At 49.8% G+C, this 18,662-nt stretch overlaps 1 protein-coding gene and 1 long non-coding RNA gene across 2 annotated transcripts in view; both read right to left on the bottom strand.

Moving 5' to 3' along the window:
- Window positions 1–107: 107 nt before the first annotated feature.
- SMPD1 (sphingomyelin phosphodiesterase 1) lies at window positions 108–4,616 on the bottom strand. The gene is made up of 6 exons (XM_001110212.5): window positions 4,180–4,616; window positions 2,930–3,702; window positions 1,712–1,883; window positions 1,408–1,484; window positions 1,062–1,207; window positions 108–905 (listed from the first exon to the last, which is right to left on the bottom strand). The coding sequence occupies exons 1-6, from the start codon at window positions 4,489–4,491 to the stop codon at window positions 496–498; spliced, it is 1,890 nt and encodes a 629-aa protein (XP_001110212.1). The 5' UTR covers window positions 4,492–4,616; the 3' UTR covers window positions 108–495.
- Window positions 4,617–5,877: 1,261 nt separating this feature from the next.
- The window catches only part of LOC106993347 (uncharacterized), a 71,779-nt gene continuing 58,994 nt past the window's right edge, over window positions 5,878–18,662 (bottom strand). Inside the window, exons 4-6 of the long non-coding RNA XR_013404053.1 lie at window positions 9,954–17,757; window positions 8,082–8,262; window positions 5,878–6,460 (exon numbers count right to left, since the gene is read on the bottom strand). This is a non-coding gene — a long non-coding RNA (uncharacterized LOC106993347). The remainder of the gene's footprint in view (window positions 6,461–8,081; window positions 8,263–9,953; window positions 17,758–18,662) is intronic.

Genomic DNA, 18,662 nt, shown 5'->3' on the forward strand with positions numbered 1-18,662 from the left:
ACCACACCATCAACCCCATTACCCTATGCCTCAGTTACGATCTTGCCCCAAAGATCTCCTTGCCCTGCCTGCTTGAAGGAAGAAATTGGTACAGTCACACAGGGGTCTAGAGTCCAAGTCTCTTATCTTTATTTTAACAGACTGGCAGGATCAGGTCGCAGCAGCAGTACAGGGTTCCTGGCTGGGCAGCACAGGCCTGGGGCAACAGCTCCTGTCTTGTCTGCCAGGGCGGTGTCAACTTAGGCCTCTATTCCACGGCTGTGAAAGGACAGCAGCCTCAAGGCAGTTTAGCTCCTGGGCACAGGCAGCCAAACCCCCTCCCATATCCAGCTAAACCAGCTCCAAGAAAGGATAAGGTCCTGTTTCCCCGGCATCCTTGGGGCCCAGGGACTGGTTCTTCCACTGGATGACCTTGCTTGGTTGAACCACAGCAGCATTTGGGCTTTTTCATCCTTTCCTACATCAAGAACTTTCCCAAATGTGGGCCCTGGGGCCCTAGCAAAAAAGTGGCCTTGGCCACAGGCTCTGGGCCTCTGGGAGGCTCCCATCTAGCATCAGGTGGCGGCACAGAGCAGGGCTGTCAGCACGGGCAGAGAGCTGGGCACAAAGAGTAGCCAGACGGCAGGGCGTGCCACAGGGCTCTGAGGGCGGGTGGCCCTTATGGTAGAGAAACCAGAAGGTCTGGAAGAGTTGCATGTCGCCCCGCATGCGATATACCAGGTTGTGCCAAGCGGTAGGCAGTGTGTTGGGCAGCCCATAGGTTTCTCGAGCCTTGTAGAGAAGCTGCCAGTGCGGTATAGCTCCCGGTGTGTTAGCCTGGGTCAGATTCAGGATGTAAGTCTCATGGTCCAAGACTATGTGAGAGCTCCCGGAGTAGTTTCCATCTATTTGGTACACACGGTAACCTGCAAGGAAGCGGGACTGACTGGAGGGGAAAGGAGCAAGGGCAACTCCAGGGAGGGGCCACACATCCTGCCCATGCTTTGCAGGCTCTGGCTCCAACCTCCTTCCTCTATCCCACCAACTCCAGGATAAAGGAGGCTCCCTTCTGCCTCACTCACCAGGATTAAGGCCGATGTAGGTAGTTGCACTGGGTGCTAGGAAGGCTACAGCCAGTGGCCGGCTCAGAGTCTCTTCATCATAGAAGACCTCAAATTCATCCACATGAGTGTGGCCAAAGAACTGAGCAGCCAGGGTGTTCTCATACCTGGCCAGAAAATACTACATTCAGAAGATTCCAGGGAGGGGTAGGAAGAGATCTGGGGAGATAGGATGCCCTTTCTCCAACCTGTTCTAGTGAGGAGTCTCCCCACTCCATGGGACAACAGGGATGGTGAGATGCTCAAGGGAATCTTCAGCCTTCAGACACTCACCCTGTCCCTACTCCCACCCTCATCTCCCTCCTACCTGGCTACAATTCGGTAATAATTCCAGCTCCAGCTCTTCAGACAGTGCCCTGGGGGAATGTGGCCAATTATATGCACCTAGCAGGGAGAGTTAAGGATGGTAATCAGGGCATCCAGGGGTCCAGGCAGCCCTGGCTAGAGAGGGGGACTGAATGAAGGCTTTCAACAGTGACCATGAGCTGAACCCCCAGGGAACACTTGTTGGGAATGCCAGGAAAATCAGACTTCTCTGCCCAGAGGTGCTCCAGCTCGACAGAAGCCTGCTTGTCCCCCAGCACCACTGTGTTCCCACCACTCCCCCTCACTTTGTCTCCTCGATCCTCAGCAGCCTGAAGCTCCCCCACCAGCCACTGGAGCTGTCCTGCAGGATCCGTGGAGTTGATCAAGAGCCAGAAGTTCTCACGGGAACAAAAATTCATATTGAGAGAGATGAGGCGGAGACCGGGGTATGGGGAAAGAGCATAGAACCCCCCAATTCTGAAACAAAGTAAACATGAGAGGTCAACACTTGTTCCAATCCTGTTCCTCCTGTGCTGGGCATTTGGGTGGAGGGTAAAAGCATACATGACATCTTCCCTACCTGCAAAGAGCTCACAGTCTAGCTGGAGACCAAACAGTTCTAATTATTGGGTCTGTGTGACACAAAAGAAAGGCTCCGAGGGCAGAGGACTCCAGGAGTATGGTGGAGGGATAAGAGTGAGCTAGAATGGGAAGCAAGGGCCACACAGAGGGAAGATGACATGAGATGGATAAGGTGAGAAAAATTGCAGCAGTTAAAAAAGGGGAAATCAATTCCAGAGGGCCAACATGAGCAAAAACGCAGCTGAGGCATGGAGAGGTTATGCTGCCAGACCTTTGAAGGAGGGTGGCTAGAGATAAGAGTAGAAAGGGAGGGCTGGAAGGCTGGGTGCGGTGGTTCATGCCTGTAATCCCAGCACTTTGGGAGGCTGAGGTGGGCAGATCACGAGGTCAGGAGATCACAACCATCCTGGCCAACATGGTGAAACCCCATCTACTAAAAATATGAAAATTAGGGCGTGGTGGCATGCACCTGTAGTCTCAGGTACTTGGGAGGCTGAGGCAGGAGAATTGCTTGAACCTGGGAGGTGGAGGCTGTAGTGAGTTGAGATCGTGCCACTGCACTCCAGTGTGGGTGACAGAGCAAGACTCCATCCCTGCTCCCCCCCCAAAAAAAGGAGGGCCGGGAGCAGTAGCTGACGTCTGTAGTCCCAGCACTTTGGGAGGCCGAGGCGGGAGGATTGCTTGAGGTTAGGTGTTTGAGACCAGCCTGGGCAACATAGCAAGATCTTGTCTCTACAAAAACTAAACTATAAAAAAAAAAAAAAAATAGCCTGGTGTGGCAAAAGAGTAGAAAGGGAAGGTGGAGTCAGATTAGGGGAGCTGAGTGAAGAGCACTAAGGACTCATGCTAGAGCAATCAGAGACAATGCCCCAGGTTCCCTTCTCCCTTCACTTTCATTCACCTTTTTTTTCCCTTCCTGGGTTTCCATGGATGATAAGTACCTGAGGGTGCGCAGGGCTTCAGCAGGCAGCCAGGGCTCCCAAGCCTTGGCCATCGCTTCGTAGAGCCAGCGGGAGGAGTGGTTGCCCTCAATGAAGGGGGGAGGGAAGCTATTGACGGGTGTGCTCTCGTGGTTGCCCACAGCAGGGTACACTGGCACTGGCCCCAGGAACTTCCTCACAAGTGCTGTGACAGTGGTCAGGGCCCGCAGCTGGTCCTGACGAGTCTGGTGCCAGACATCATGTGCAGGGATGTCTCCTGTCCAGTACACCATATCAAAAGGGCCGGCTGGGCCCAGCCCACTCAACAGGCTTTCCAGGGTCCTCAGGGGCAGGTCACACTTGCTGTATTCGCCCCAGTATCCAGCACCTGGCCGGGACGCGGGCGGCAGGCCAGAACCCTGGCGGCAACACAGTGGGTCAGCACAGTCAGGGTCCATGCCCTCCAGGTAGTCATGATCCCAGTGCAGGTCAGTGAGGAAGAGGACGCGGCTGACAGGGGCACCTGGGGCTGGGGGGCTAGGGGGTTTGGGGGGCGGCTTCGGCACAGTAGGCAAAGAGATGTTCCAAGATGAGAAAATGTCCCAGTGCCCACAGGTGGAGCCCAGGAGCAGGCCGCAGGCCTCAGATGGGCTCAGCACTGAGCGTCTCCACACCTCCACCATGTCATCCTCAAAGAGCTGGACAATGGATTGGCACACGGCAGGTGGTGCTATCTTCAGCAGATTGCACAGCTTGATGGCCATAGAACCCACGCGAGCCACATTGGGCTCCTTCTGCAGTGGGAGGAGCACATGGTGAGAAATCAGAGGCAGAGCAGAGGAACCAGGCCAACCCCTGGCCAACACCCCTTGGGCTTCCATTTCCAAACTGGGGCTGGGCAGGACTCAGTGCACCATGGTGAAGAAAGCTCAGTGCACACCTTTGCCTTCCAGATATTACCCTCTAACTCAGGCAGCACCAGGCCATCACTTCCTCTTTAGCTCAGCAGCCTGTGGCATGAGGCCTTTGCTTGACAAGCTGACTTTCTCAGGCACTGTCTGCATTATTTTCTTACTTCACAAAGGTCACAATGGGGTGGTGGTGGCATGTAGCCATAGGTGTCCCCAAAGGGGAGCAAACTCAGTGACGGATTGTAGATGCCACCCTCTCCATCAGGGATGCATTCTGACCCCAGGGCACCAGCATCAGCCCCAGCCCCCAGCCCCAGCACTCCCTTCGGCCTCCTCCACTGCAACCCCTTCAGCGCTCACCTTCAGCCCAAGGTTGATGGCGGTGAATAGACCTTTGCAGACTGGGCAGGTGAGGTTCCCCCACCCAAAGACATCTCGGAGACGGGGCACTATGCGATGTAACCTGGCAGGATGGCCTTGGGGAGGAAGAGGATGAGCCTCTGCCGGAGCCCAGAGAACCAGAGAGTCAGACAGAGCCAGAGCCAGAGCCAGCGCCAGCACCAGTACCAGGCCCATCCAAAGGAGTCGGGGGGCTCCGAAGGTCCTGTCTTGTCCCTGCTCCCGGCCGGACCTGGGGCGACTCTGGCGCGGTGATGCTCCGTAGCGGGGCATTGTCAGGCTTCCTACACGGGGCTAGTTCGTTTGTCCCGTCCCCACCGGCCTGGGCCCTAGCTGGCCCTCAGGGCCCCAGGCGGCGCTGAGGACACCCGATTACCCTTCTCTGTAGTCGGCTGACTGCTTCGCGGCCGGCCGCAAAGCAGCTCCGCCCCTTCCTCTTCCTCTGATCTCCAACAGCTGATCTCCCGGCGGCGGGCAGCTGTCAACGCTGCGGAGGCGGAGCGGGCTGGGCGCTCCCGGGACCGCCCCGATTCCGCCCCCTCTCCACGCCCCCCGCCCTGCCCCGGGGCGCAAGGGCGGTGGGGGTGGGGACTCTCCCTGAGGTCACCAGGGGCTCGGCCTTGAGGTCACAGCCGGGGGAGGCCGTGCTTGTGCTTTGGGGCTCCATGTGATGTGGTTGGTGAAAGACGCCTCCTTTGTCCGAATCCGCGCTCAGATTCCCAGAATAGCTGCCAGACCGACCCCGGCATTTAGCTGGGGTAAGGAGGGTAGGAGAGAGCAGGGCCGGCAGGATCCTCCCACTGGGTGTGTTGCCTCTGACAGGAAGGTGCCTTCCCTCGATTTCCCATGCTCTGCCACTGGCACCAGCACCCTTGAGTCACCCTGAGAATCATTCACCTTTGATTCAGATGAGGAAACCAAACCTTAGAGATGGTGAAGAGACTAGGAAGCCGTAAAGACCATATAGCCATGGGGACCAATAACATGAGCTGGAACCCAGTTGGGTCTCCCACCTCCGTGTATCCATGACAGTAAAAGCGAGCATTTATGGAGTTGTTTACATGTGCCAAGCACCAATCCAGGCACTTTATAATTAATAATATTCAATTCTCACAACAGCGCTAAGAAGTACCTATTATATTGGGGCCCAGAAATCCATACCCAAAATATGGTGGTTTGACTTACTAAGTTAAGCCTCAAGGTCTCTCTGACCTTCCTACACCCGCCCCCTTTCTCCCAAAGCCTTTACCTAGCGTCCAGACCCATCAAAAGGAACAATTGTTTTTTTCTTCCCCTCCCTATAAAACCAAAAATATAATCACACCTGAACAGACCCTTTCACATGACCATCTACTAGTTAATGTGTTCCCTGATCCATTCCTTCTCCCTCAGCAGAATTCCTCTTCCCCTCACTCCCATAACCTGCTTTGCCTGGATGGCACATAAGCTTCTGAACTCAGTTGGGAAGTGGGTAGTCACTCTGTGGTTGCCCGTGGACACATTAATAAAATTTGTATGCCTTTTCTTCAATTAATCCGTTTTTTGTGGGTTGATTTTTCAGCAGAATTTCAGAAGGTGAAGGGGAAGTTTCCCTTGGTCACTACTGTAAGGGTAAACTGAGGCTGGAGCCGAATCAGGAACGAAGACACAAGGCAAATGGCAGTGAGAATAGCCTTTATTAGGACTCGTGGGTGAGGTTCCTCGGTCCAAAGGTGCGGGCCGAGGAAGTCACGCTGAGGGAGGAGGGTAGGGGCTTCTTATAACCTGAGAGGTAGGGAAGCTGGTTGTGCAAACAGGGCCTGGGGGGTCTTGAAACTACTAGGGCAGGAGTTGAGTAAGGGTCATGAGGAAGGGGTCTTTGGAAACTGTCAACCGAAATGGCTGTTTACCAACTTGGGGAATGCAGGTGAGCTGCAGGTCATGGAGGAGTGTGACTGCCCAGCCGGAACTCTGACGCATGTAAGTCTGCGGGTGTGTACAAGGGTGAAGGGAGTCTTTAACAAAAGGCCTGCTACACCGGGTAATGCCGCCATGTTGAGTCTAGATTCCTGCCTAACATTCCGACCTCTTTCTAATAAGAAAGTGAGGCGACGTGTTCATCTGGCTGCTTCCTGCTGGTATGGGTCATCGTGGGGTTTTTCGGAGGTCGGAACTCAGGTATAGGGGTGGAGCAGCATCTGATTGAAAGTGACCTGGGAGACTTCTTTCATGTGGTCCTGGATGAAGTGGAGGACACAGGGAGCTATGAGTAGCAAGAAGCCAATGATTAGTAAGGGGCTTAGAAAGGGTAGGACTTAACCGGCCACAGACGACTGCCACCACCTAAGTGAGGGCCTCTTGGGTAAGTTCTGTGGCAGCCGCCAGGGCTTGCAGACAAGGTTGCCAGCCCTGGACTGTGGGATCTAACTGCTTGGAGAGATAGGCCACAGCCTGGTATGTGGATCCAACTGGCTGGGCTAGGAGCCCAGTGGCTACCTTCTGGCACTCCTCGGTGAATAGATGAAAGGGCTGAAGGGGGTTGGGGAGAGAGAGAGCAGGGGCAGAAAGGAGACAATCCTGAAGCTTCTTGAAAGAGTTGGCAACCAAGGAGGGGTCAGACAGTGGTCTGGTGGATGTCTCCCTGGCAGCCTGGTAGAGGGGCTTGGCTAGGATCCCAAAGTTGGGAATCCAATGCCTGAAATACCCTACTAGTCCTAGGAAGGACAAGATCTCTTCCACATCCTGAGGAGGCTGGAGAGTTTTAATGAGGCTTATTCTATCTGCCGTAAGGCTTTTTGTAGTGGGTGTGAGTAGTATGCCTAGGTAGGTGACAGAAGGGGTGCAAAGTTGAGCCTTAGCCGGGGTAACCCGATAAACTCAGTCGCCTAGAAAATTTAGAAGTGTAGCAGTGTCTGCAAGGGAACACTCCCAGGAAGGACTACATAGTAATAGATCATCTATGTATCGTAGAATGGTGCTATGGGTTAGGGGGCCGAGGAGGATGTCCTGTGCCAGTGCCTGTCCGAAAAATTGGGGGCTATCTCGGAACCCTTGAGGCAAGACAGTCCAGGTCAACTGGGAAGAAATATGAGTGTCTGGGTCCTCCCATGTGAAGGCAAACAGAAAGTGGCAGTCTGGGTGTAGAGGGATGTTAAAGAAGGCAGCTTTCAGGTCAAGAACCGTGAAATGAGTGGTGTCAGGGGGAATGCGCGAGAGGAGTGTATATAGATTAGGATCAACTGGAAAGGTAGGGACTACTGCCTCATTGATGAGGCGTAGGTCCTGCATGAGGCGATAGGCCCCAGAGCTTTTCCATACAGGCAGGATAGGAGTATTGCATGGTGAGTTGGTGGGAACTAGAATGTGTTGTCAGAGCAGGCGTGTAATGATAGGTTTTAGTCCCTGTCAGTGTTCAAGGGAGATAGGGAACTGGGGTCTAGAGGGGAACTTGGAAGGGTCTTTTAGCCGGATGTGGACCAGAGTGTGGTGCTGAGCAATGATCGGGGTGGAGGTGTCCTGCGCCTTAGGGTTAATGGGGACTGGAAACGGGAGTGGGGGGTCAGCCTGGCAGGGTTTGTCAGGTGAGAGATGGGGGAAGAGGAACGTGAGGTGTGGGGAGGGGTTGGGTCGGAAGTGAACTGAGGCCCCTAGCTTGGAGAGGAGATCTCGTCCTAACAAGGGGACTGGGCATGAAGGAATGATAAGAAATGAGTGCGAGAAGAGGGAGCCATCCAGGCGGCAAGACAGAGGAGGAGTCTGGCGGTAGGTGGAGGGAGTGCCGTCAATTCCCATGACTGTGACAGTGGAGGGATGGCTGGGGCCACTGAAGGAAGGCAAAACAGAGTAGGTAGCCTCCGTGTCCATAAGGAAGGATATGGACTTACCTGCTACCTGGAGCATAACCCTGGGCTCAGTGAGAGTGCGAGGGGTCCCCGAGTCTGGGCCTCTTCAATCTTCATCGGTGTTGAGAAGCTGGAAGGCGCCTCCAATACCTGGAGGAGGGTTGTCACGTGGAGGCGCAGCGACCGTCCTTAGGTCGGGGCAGTCTGACTTCCAGTGGCCCATCTGCCAACAGTTTGGACAGGGGCGAGTTGGCTCCTTTGGGTTAGGGCACTGCCTGGCCCAGTGGCCATCGTTGCCGCACTTGAAGCAGGCACCAGGTGGCGCTTGGGTAGTACCTCCTTTCTGGGAGCTCCTGGAGCCAGCCGGTCTTAGGGCTGCTACCAAGGCCTGGGTTTGGAGCTGTACCTTCTGTTTTAGCGTGGCCTGTCATTGGGCCTCAGCTGCTTCCTCCCTGGAGTTGTAGACCTTGAAGGCCAGTTTGACTAAGCCCTGGATGGGAGTTTGAGGGCCTTCCTCTGCCTTTAAAAAATTTTTTTTTGGATATCAGGGGCCAACTGAGAAATGAAATATGAGGCCAAGATGGTTCCTCCTGCAGGGGAGGCAGGGTCAAGGTGGGTGTACTGAATAAGTGCCTCAGTCAGCTGGTTAAGAAAAACAGCCGGATTTTCATCTGCACCTTGGACTACCTCCTTTAGTTTTTTAATGTTGACTGATTTGTTAGAGGCTGCCTGCATGCCAGCAAGAAGGCACTGAACCATCATGTCTCAGCGGCAGCATCCTACCTGCCCTACCTGGTAGTCCCAGTTGGGCTCAGCCGAGGGCACTGCCTCGGTGCCGACTGGCATGGCAGGGTCAGTTAAATGAACCTGGTTACCATGCTGCCTGGCTGCCGCTAGGATGCGTTTCTGCTCCTCAGGAGACAGGGTTGAAGTCATAACGACATGAAGGTCGTGCCAGGTGAGATCATATGCCTGGCATAGATACCTAAACTCTTTGATATAATGAGTAGGATTGGCCAAAAAGGAGCCTGCATGCTCCTCAACCTTAGATAAGTCTGCCAATGAAAACGGCACATGGACCAAGACTATTCCTTCGGCGCCTGCCACCTCTCATAAGGGACACAGGAGGTAGGTCCTGGACCGAGTATGGGCTGATACAGGCGAGGAAGAGGAGGAGGTGGAGGTAGGGGAGACAGAATCTGTCGGGTTTGGTAAGGGCACAGGAGGGGGAGAAGGGTGGGGAAGCGTTGACGACGATGGGGATAACAGTGGGTCAGGGTAAGGAGGAGGTTGGGCAGGAGACCAGAGGGGTGGCCGGGATAGGGTGTCAGGAGGCTCAGAAAAAGAGGAGGAATCATCCCTCTCCTTGCTTGAGGGAAGAGACTTTGCGAGCAGAACTTGAGCTAACGAGCACTGGGCGCAGAGATCTGGGCGAGAACACAAGTCCCAAAAGGCCTGAACATAGGGTATCTTGTACCATTTGCCTAGTCTCTTGCAGAAGTTGGTCAGATCTGTGAGAATGTTAAAGTCTAGAGTGCCTTCTGCAGGCCACTGAGACTGATTATCCAATTTATATTGTGGCCATGCTATTGTACAGAAGAAAATGAGCCGCTTTCATTTTATGTCTTGGCTGAGACTTAAAGTCTGGAGATTCGCCAAGAGGCACCCCAGAGGAGATTTTCGGTTTGGTTTGGACTGGGTAGTTCCCATGGTCTCAAGGCGGGCAGTCTGGAGGCAATGGGCACGTCCTCCCACTGCCACGCACAGTGCGGGGTACAGTGGCTTCCGGGGAGGTTGGATGTCTCCTAGTCCCCAGTGCTGAGGTCACAGCTGACCGGAGAGAGCCCCTGACGTGGCCGCGCATTTCGGACAGGGACTCCTGGAGGGAGCCTTCAGGACGGGGGAAAAACTTACCCAGCAGTGATCGGATTGAGTCAAATTTGGTGAGACGGCTCCAGGCTTGAGGAGGGGATCCCGGCTCAGGGAGAGGAGAGCCTGCCCGACCCGGCAGGGGTCCGGGAAGGGGGTCTCCTCCCGGGTTTCAGCACCAAATGTAAAGGTAAACTGAGGCTGGAGCCAAACCGGGAACGAAGACAAAAGGCAAATGGCAGTGAGAATGGCCTTTATTAGGACTCGTGGGCGAGGTTCCCCGGTCCAAAGGTGTGGGCCGAGGAAGTTGCACTGAGGGAGGAGGGTAGGGGCTTCTTATAGCCTGAGAGGTAGGGAAGCTGGTTGTGCAAACAGGGCCTGGGGGGGTCTTGAAACTACTAAGGCAGGAGTTGAGTAAGGGTCATGAGGAAGGGGTCTTTGGAAACTGTCAACCGAAATGGCTGTTTACCAACTTGTGGAATGCAGGTGAGCTGCAGGTCATGGGGGAGTGTGACTGCCCAGCCGGAACTCTGACGCATGTAAGTCTGCGGGTGTGTACAAGGGTGAAGGGAGTCTTTAACAAAAGGCCTGCTACACCAGGTAATGCCGCCATGTTGGGCCTAGATTCCTGCCTAACAACTACAACTACTATTATTACCCCTCCTTACAGATAGGATGAAGCACAAAGAAGTTAAGTGGCAGAACAGCAATTAAACCCTAAGTTGTTTGGCAAGTGCTTCTGAGGGATCCTCAGAGCTATCAAGTCCTGTCAGTTCTTTCCTTTGATAATTTTCTACAAGTGTTTTTTTCCCCCCAGTTTTGGGGACATCATCTCAGATAGAGTACTCACAGTAATCATTACCATGCATTTTGAAGATTATGTACTATGCAAAAAACAAAACAAAACAAAAACCATTTTATCTGAGGAAGATGAGCCCCTTTAAACTATCAGGCCCAGAGACGCATTTAAAATGTAACAACAGTCACTCTCCCTCTTCTTTGAGCTAAGTAATTATCTTTTGAAACCACCTGCTATGCTAAGTAGCCATTAAATGCCATACACCTGATAGTTCAACAATGTATAGCCAAGCACTAACCAATGTATAACCAGTGTTATTTCTGTAAACAATGAGAATTCCTGATGAACAACTTTTGTAATCACTTCCTCTCCTAATTCATCTTTTTATTCTTTACAAATGTGAGCCCCTCTTTTGTTGTCCAGAGCACTCCCCTGAGACAACTTGCAAGTGTGCCCTGGGTTGCAGTCCTCAACCTTGGCCCTTGGCCCAAATAACCCTCTACAGGTACTTTTCTGAGGACTCTGCATTAACTTAATCCCCACAACAAAGTCGGGAGTATAATTATCCCCATTTTACAGAGAAGGAAAGTAGGATTAAGTAAGTGGCTCAAGATCCCACAGCTAGCTAGTAAATGCTGGAACTGGAATTTGAATGTGTCAATCAAAACATGTCTGAGACAGGTCTCAATTTAGAAGTTTATTTTGCCAAGGTTAAGGACATGGCTGGAAGAAATAAATACGGAATCACAGAAACAGTCTGTGGCCTATGGCTTTCTCCAAAGATGATACTGAGGGCTTCAATATTTAAAGGGGAAAAGTGAACTGGAGGGAAAGAGGAAGGGTATGGTAATCCACATGTCTCAAGAGAAAAGGAGCAGGTAGGGAAATACTCAATTATGTATTTGTCTGGCACATTACATAAGATAAAGTAAATATGGTGTGGAGACATTTAGCCTTTTGTTTTTTGTTTTTGTTGTTTTGTTTTGTTTGAGACACAGTTTTCACTGTTGTTGCCCAGGCTGGAGTGCAATGGTGCAATCTCGGCTCACCACAACCTCCGCCTCCCGGGTTCAAGTGGTTCTCCTGACTCAGCCTCCTGAGTAGCTGGGATTACAGGCATGTGCCACCATACCCGGCTAATTTTGTAAATATTTAACTTTTTTTCTGTAGCTATCTGCTTAGGAACAAAAGGAAAGGCAGCTTTTTACATGATTCAGTTTTCAGTTTATTTTTTTCCTTTTGGCATAGTGAACTGGGGTCCTGAGTTTTTATTTTCCTTTCACAAATGCAACATTCTGGCTCTATTCTTTGCTGTGTGGGGATCCATTCAGAACACCAGAGTTGGTATAACAATTATTTTAAGCTGAAGATATTTCAGATTCAATAGATGCAGAAATAAACCTTCTGGGAGCTTTCTTCATCTGATTAAAACTTCTGGGAAATGTCGACCTAAAGGGAAAAATCTAAGGCAAACTTAATGTAAGTGTAGCAGGACAAGCCGCAGACAAAACCCCTCAGACACCGAGTTAAAGAAGGAAGGGCTGTATTCAGCTGGGAACTTTGGCAAGACTCACATCTCCAACAACCAAGCTCCCGGAGTGAGCAATTCCTGTCCCTTTTAAGGGCTCACAACTCTAAAGGGCTCTACTTGAGAGGGTCGTGATCGATTGAGCAAGCAGGGGGTTCGTGACTGGGGGCTGCATGCATTGGTAATTAGAATGGAACAGAACAGGACAGGGATTTTCACAGTGCTTTTCTATGCTATGTCTGTAATCTATAGATAACATAACTGATTAGGTCAGGGGTGATCTTTAACTACCAGGCCCAGGGTGTGGTGCTGGGCTGTCTGCTTGTGGATTTTGTTTCTGCCTTTTAGTTTTTACTTCTTCTTTCTTTGGAGGCAGAAATTGGGCATAAGAGAATATGAGGGGTGGTCTCCTCCCTTATTTGTAGAGAGTTTATTTGGGCCAAGTTTGAAGACTGCACTTGGAAGCGAAGATTCAAGTTGCCCTGAGTATATGCTCCCAATTAGCAGAAGTCACAAGTGGGTTTTTAAAGAAGAGGCAATTCCTAATGAGGACTAACCTCTGATTTTTTCTTATCTTGCCCAAATTCCTATTGAAAGGGTCTGAGTAGTCATGCCCTACAAACCATAAATTCTCATCAGATGGGTTTTATTTGACCCTATATATTGTGACTGACTTTTCAGTCTGACTCTAGCATAAAATTACATGACAAAGAAGAAAATAAAAATATTTACCCCAAAACTTGTTTCTTTGCCATATATATATATATATTTTTTTTTTTTTTTTTTGGTCAGGGGGCGGGATGGAGGTTCACTCTTGTTGCCCAGGCTGGAGTGCAATGGGGTGATCTCGGCTTACTGCAACCTACCCCTCCTGGGTTGAAGGGATTCTCCTGCCTCAGCCTCCCAAATAGCTGGGTTTATAGGCACCCACCACCACGGCCGGCTAAGTTTTGTATTGTTAATAAAGATGGGGTTTTGCCATGTTGGCCAGGCTGGTCTCGAACTACTGACCTCAGGTAATCCGCCTGCCTTGGCCTCCCAAAGTGCTAGGATTACAGGAATGAGCCACCTCCCCTGGCCACTTTGAAATGGCCCTGCAAAGTTGTCCTTAATGGGGGAAAATTTACATCTGTAAAGACTGTCTAATAACACAGATAGATCTTTTTCTTCCAGGCCCTCCCAATCCTGAAGAGATTAACTGAGAGTCTAGCACCTTTTAAAGATCTGAATAGGAAACATTATCAACTGTTGTCTCTAAGGGCAGCCACTGTGAGACTTCAAAGAACCTTGGTCTCCACAATCTTTTATCTTAACCTGAACATTTCCTTTCTATTGATCCCAGGTCTTCAGACAAACTCAACCAATTGTCAACCAGAAAATGTTTAAATTTCCCTATAGCCTGGAAGCCCCCCCTCCCCCACCTCACCACTTCAAATTGTCCCACCTTTCTGGACCAAACCAGTGTATTTCTCAAATTTATTTGATTGATGTGTCTCATACATCCCTAAAATGTATAAAACCAAACTGCACCCTGATCACCTTGGGCACATGTTCTCAGGACCTCCTGTGGGCTGTGTCACGGGCCGTGTTCACTCATTTGCCTCAAAATAAATCTCTTCAAATATTTTACAGAGTTTCACTCTTTTCCTAGACACTAAGTTGTTCACCAAGAATTTACATAAAAATAACATAAGCTATTGATTGACTATACCTTGTTCTTTGTATCACAAATCCCAGGAATGTGAAGATAAAGGGTGAGGCATGTCTGACTAAGAACAAACAATTGCACCCCAATTCTTGGTTTTGTGGTAACAAGCATGGGGGTAAGGGGTGGAGTGTATGACTGAAGTCCCATACTCATGTCTCTCTGGGCCTGATAAATTTTGCATACCTCAAATAGTTCAAAGTGGTCTGAGCTATTTTTCTTTTATCAGAAATGAAGACTGCCATACATGTCCTCTTCAGCAAGGCTTCCACTCTGAGGAGGGAGACCAAGAGTAAACTCAACATAAATACCCTTTCCGGGGGAGTTTAATGACTCTGAAGAAGACAGAAAGACCACTCATGCTGGCATAGACCACAGTAGCACACACTTTCTGGTCTGACGTTTGTTCTTTTAAAAACTCTTTTGTCTTTCCTTAAGAAACCTCTTTCTCCCCTAGAACTTTCTCCCCTTTCCACTTCTCCTACTAAGTTAGATGTGTAAGCCTGCCCGCCCTTCCTTCCTTCCTTCCTTCCTTCCTTCCTTCCTTCCTTCCTTCCTTCCTTCCTTCCTTCCTTCCTTCCTTCCTTCCTTCCTTCCTTTTTGAGACAGAGTTTCACTCTTGTTCAGGTTGGAGTGCAATGGTGTGATCTCAGTTCACTGCAACCTCTGCCTCCTGGGTTCAAGTGATTGTCCTGCCTCAGCCTTCCAAGTAGCTGGGATTACAGGCATAAGCCACTACACCCGGCTAATTTCAACCATTTGATGAGCCAGCTACTTCTTTTGTGGTTCCCCTGTGCATACGAATAAACCCTTTTCTCCTGTAAATTTGTCTTTTGTCAGTTTAATTTACAGGCCCCAGCCACTGAACCTAAAAGGATAGAGGAAAAGGCTTTTCCTTCCTGATAGCTACTTCTTTTTCACAACTGTAGGCTTGGATCTATAATCTTCAAGCATTCGAATTTTGGCAGTAGGAAAAAGAGGGAGGAGGGATGTCATGAACAAAATACAAGGCATGAAAGAGCCTGGTAAATTTGCTATGAAACATAATCTCCCATTTCCCTGTCAGGGATTTCAAGTTGCCTCATTCTCCTTCAATGTTACTGTCCATTCAGGACAGTAGATTCAGGACAGAGATTCACTCTGTCTGTCCTTCCTTATGGAGGACACTGATGACCCCAGGGTCCAAATTTTATTGATCTCCAAGACCTCAGCACATACCCAGTAACAATAACATCTTTCTTGATCACATCCTCTTTTATACAATGTTTTCATACCTGTTGTTTTTGATGGAACCATCACTTGCTGCCATATCACACGCCCTTATCCTTCTGGATAGATGATCAAAAGTCCCTTTTCCCTCAATATGAATGACACTGTTCTCTAGGAATCAGGTTCTAAGACAGAGATTAATGTGAGAGAATTGTATTAGAAAGTGCTCTTGAAATGAACACCTCTGAAAGGAAAGAGAAGAAAGCAGACTTAGGTAAATGGGCAAGTCGATCTGTGATGCTGTCTCAGAGAGGTCTTGTTGGACCCCATAGGAGCACTGAAGTTGGGATGACCCTTCAGAGTTGTCCTGAAATGGGATGAGAGAGTTTGTTTCATTTAGGAAAATCCCTGTAGGGGGCTGATGACTTTCTGTTGAGACCATTCTGAGCAGCTGTAATTGCCCAACAGGTTCTCCTTGTCTGCTGCAGAGACAGAGCCAATCTATCAAGATAAGAATTGCAATAGAGAGAGTAATTAGCCGGCTGTACCAGGAACTGGAGTTTTATTATTACTCAAATCAGTCTCCCCAAGAACTCAGGGATCAGAGTTTTTTAGGATAATTTGGTGGGTAGGGGCTCATGAAGTGGGAAGTGCTGATTCGTCAGGTTGGAGATGAAATCATAGGGTGTCAAAGTGAGTTTTTCTTGTTGTCTTCTATTCCTAGTTGGGATTGCAGAGTTGGCTGAGCCAGGTTACTGGTCTGGGTGGTATCAGCTGGTGCATCAGAATGCAGGATCTGGAAAATATCTCAAGCACTAATCTTAGGTTTTACAACAGTGATATTATTTCCAGGAGCAATTTGGGGAGGGTCAGACTCTTGCAGCTGAACGCTGCCTGGCTCCTAAACTGTAATTTCTAATCTTGTAGCTAATTTGTTAGTCCTACAAAGGCAGTTTGGTTCAGGCAAGAAGGGGCCTTATTTCAGGAAAGGGCTATTACCATCTTTGTTTAAAAGTTAAGCTATAAGGCCTGGTGTGGTGGCTCTCACGCCTATAATCCCAGCACTATATGGGAGGTGGAGGTGGTTGGATCACCTGAAGTCAGGAGTTCAAGACCAGCCTGGCCAACATGGTGAAACCCCTTCTCTACTAAAAATACAAAAATCAGCTGTGTGTGGTGGCAGGTGCCTGTAATCTCAGCTACTCGGGAGGCGGAGGCAGGAGAATCACCTGAACCCGGGAGGTGGAGGTTGCAGAGAGCCAAGATTAAGCTATTGCATTCCACCTTGGGCAAAACTCCATCTGAAAAAAAAAAAAAAGCTATAAACTAAATTCCTTCCCAAGGTTAGTTCGGTTTACGCCCCGGAATGAACAAGGACAGCTTGGAGGTTAGAAGCAAGGTGGAGTCAGTTAGGTCAGATCTCTTTTACTGTCATAATTTCCTCAGCTATAATGTTTGAAAAGGCGGTTTCACAGCTGGATGTTGATGAAAAGAGGCAAACTTTGTAAAATACTTGAAGAGATTTATTCTGAGCCAAAAGTGAGCGACTAATGGCCTGTGATAGAGCCCCAGGAGACCCTGAGAGCACACGCACAGCATGTGCCCAAGGTGGTCAGGTTACAGCTTGGTTTTACATCTTTTAGGGAGATGTAAGAGGCCAATCAACACATGTAAAATGTACATTGGTTTGGTCCAGAAAAGCGAGACAACTGGAAGCAGTGGAGGTTGGGGGAGTCGAGGAGAGGAGCCTCCAGGTCATAGATAGATTCAAAGATTTTCTGATTGGCAGTTGGTTGAAAAGAGTTATTATCTAAAGAGCTGGAATCAATAGAAAGGAATGTCGGCAGGGTATGGCAGCTCACGCCTGTAATCCCAGCACTTTGGGAGGCTGAGGCAGGTGGATCACCTGAGGTCAAGAGTTCGAGACTGGCCTGGCCAACATGGTGAAGCCCCGTCTCTACTAAAAATACAAAAAATTAGCCAGGCATGGTGGCAGGTGCCTGTAATCCCAGCTACTCAGGAGGCTGAGGCAGGGGAATCGCTTGAACCCGGGAGGTGGAGGTTGCAGTGAGCCAAGGTTGGGCCATTGCACTCTAGCCTGGGTGACAAGAGCAAAACTCCATCTCAAAAAAAATAAAAAAATAAAAAATGAAAAGCATGTCTAGGTTAAGATAAGGAGGTGTTGTGGAGACCAAGATTTTTGTTTGTTTGTTTGTTTTTGTTCTGTTTTGTTTTTTGAGACAGAGTCTTGCTCGGTGGAGTGCAGTGGTACGATCTTGGCTTACTGCAACCTCCGCCTCCTGGGTTCAAGCGATTCTCCTGTAGCTGGGATTACAGGCGCCTGCCACCACATCTGGCTAATTTTTGTATTTTTAGTAGAGACGGGGTTTCGCCATGTTGGCCAGGCCAGTCTCCAGCCCCCGACCTCAGGTGATCCACCTACCTCAGCCTCCCAAAGTTCTGGGATTACAGGCATGAGCCACCAAGCCCGACCTGGAGACCAAGATTTTATCTTGCAGATGAAACCTCCATGTAGCAGGCATCAGAGCTGTTATCGGACTTAAACAGGTGTCAGACTCTTAATTTTCTTCTGGATCAGAGGAGAGACCTGGAGAGAAAAAAAAAAAGGATTGTGGACAGAATGTAGGTTTTCCCCATTAAGATCTTTTATTTATTTATTATTTATTATTTTATATTTTATTTTTTGAGATGGAGTCTTGCTCTGTTGCCCAGGCTGGAGTACAGTGGTGTGATCTCGGCTCACTGCAACCTTTGCCTCCCGGGTTCAAGCAATTCTCTGCCTCGGCCTCCCAAGTGGCTGGGATTACAGGCATCTGCCACAACGCCCAGCTAATTTTTGTATTTTTAGTAGAGATGAGGTTTCACCATGTTGGCCAGGCTGGTCTTGAACTCCTGACCTCGTGATCCACCTACCTCGGCCTTCCAAAGTGCTGGGATTACAGGCGTGAGCCACTGCACCTGGCCAGATCTTTTTAAATGTTAATGCTGGTCACTTGTTCCCAATTCTGAAGAGAGGAGAGCATGATGAGGCATGTCCAATCCCCACTTTCGATCATGGCCTGAACTAGGTTTTCTGGTTTAGATTGGAATGTCTTTGGCAGACAGGGGAGTCTATCAGTCGGTCAGGGGGCTTAGATTTTTATTTTTGGTTTACATGGGGGAATAAGCCCTTTGTCCCTGAAGGGAGGTCATGTGGCACATCACAGTGTCTACCACAGACTACCTCTTGTGCCACTTGGATTCATTTCACAGAAGTCTGGAACAGCTCCTCTAGCATGCTAATGAGTCTCTCTTCATGGTGGAAGTTAGAAGAAAGATAGTGGAAAGAATTATAGCTCTCTGAAGCCTCTCTCAGGACAGCAACTGATACTCATCATTTTCTTCTTTTATTCTTTTTAGCTTTCCTTCACCCTTAGTGGGCATCTCTGCTGATTTCAGTGGCTTACCTGATGGTGTGATGCAAACTTTCTCCCTGGGGGGTCTGAGCCCTAG

Source organism: Macaca mulatta, chromosome 14 (assembly GCF_049350105.2).
Source record: "Macaca mulatta isolate MMU2019108-1 chromosome 14, T2T-MMU8v2.0, whole genome shotgun sequence".
NCBI lineage: Eukaryota > Metazoa > Chordata > Mammalia > Primates > Cercopithecidae > Macaca > Macaca mulatta.

What these genes read in the sequence shown, in the direction of transcription:
- SMPD1 (XM_001110212.5), bottom strand. Translation starts at nt 4,491, where the DNA reads ATGCCCCGCTACGGAGCATCACCGCGCCAGAGTCGCCCCAGGTCCGGC. An exon ending in CCATCAACCTTGGGCTGAAG is followed by an intron (nt 3,703 to 4,179) that starts GTGAGCGCTGAA and finishes CTCCCACTGCAG; the next exon opens with AAGGAGCCCAATGTGGCTCG. An exon ending in CTGAGGATCGAGGAGACAAA is followed by an intron (nt 1,485 to 1,711) that starts GTGAGGGGGAGT and finishes TCTCCCTGCTAG; the next exon opens with GTGCATATAATTGGCCACAT.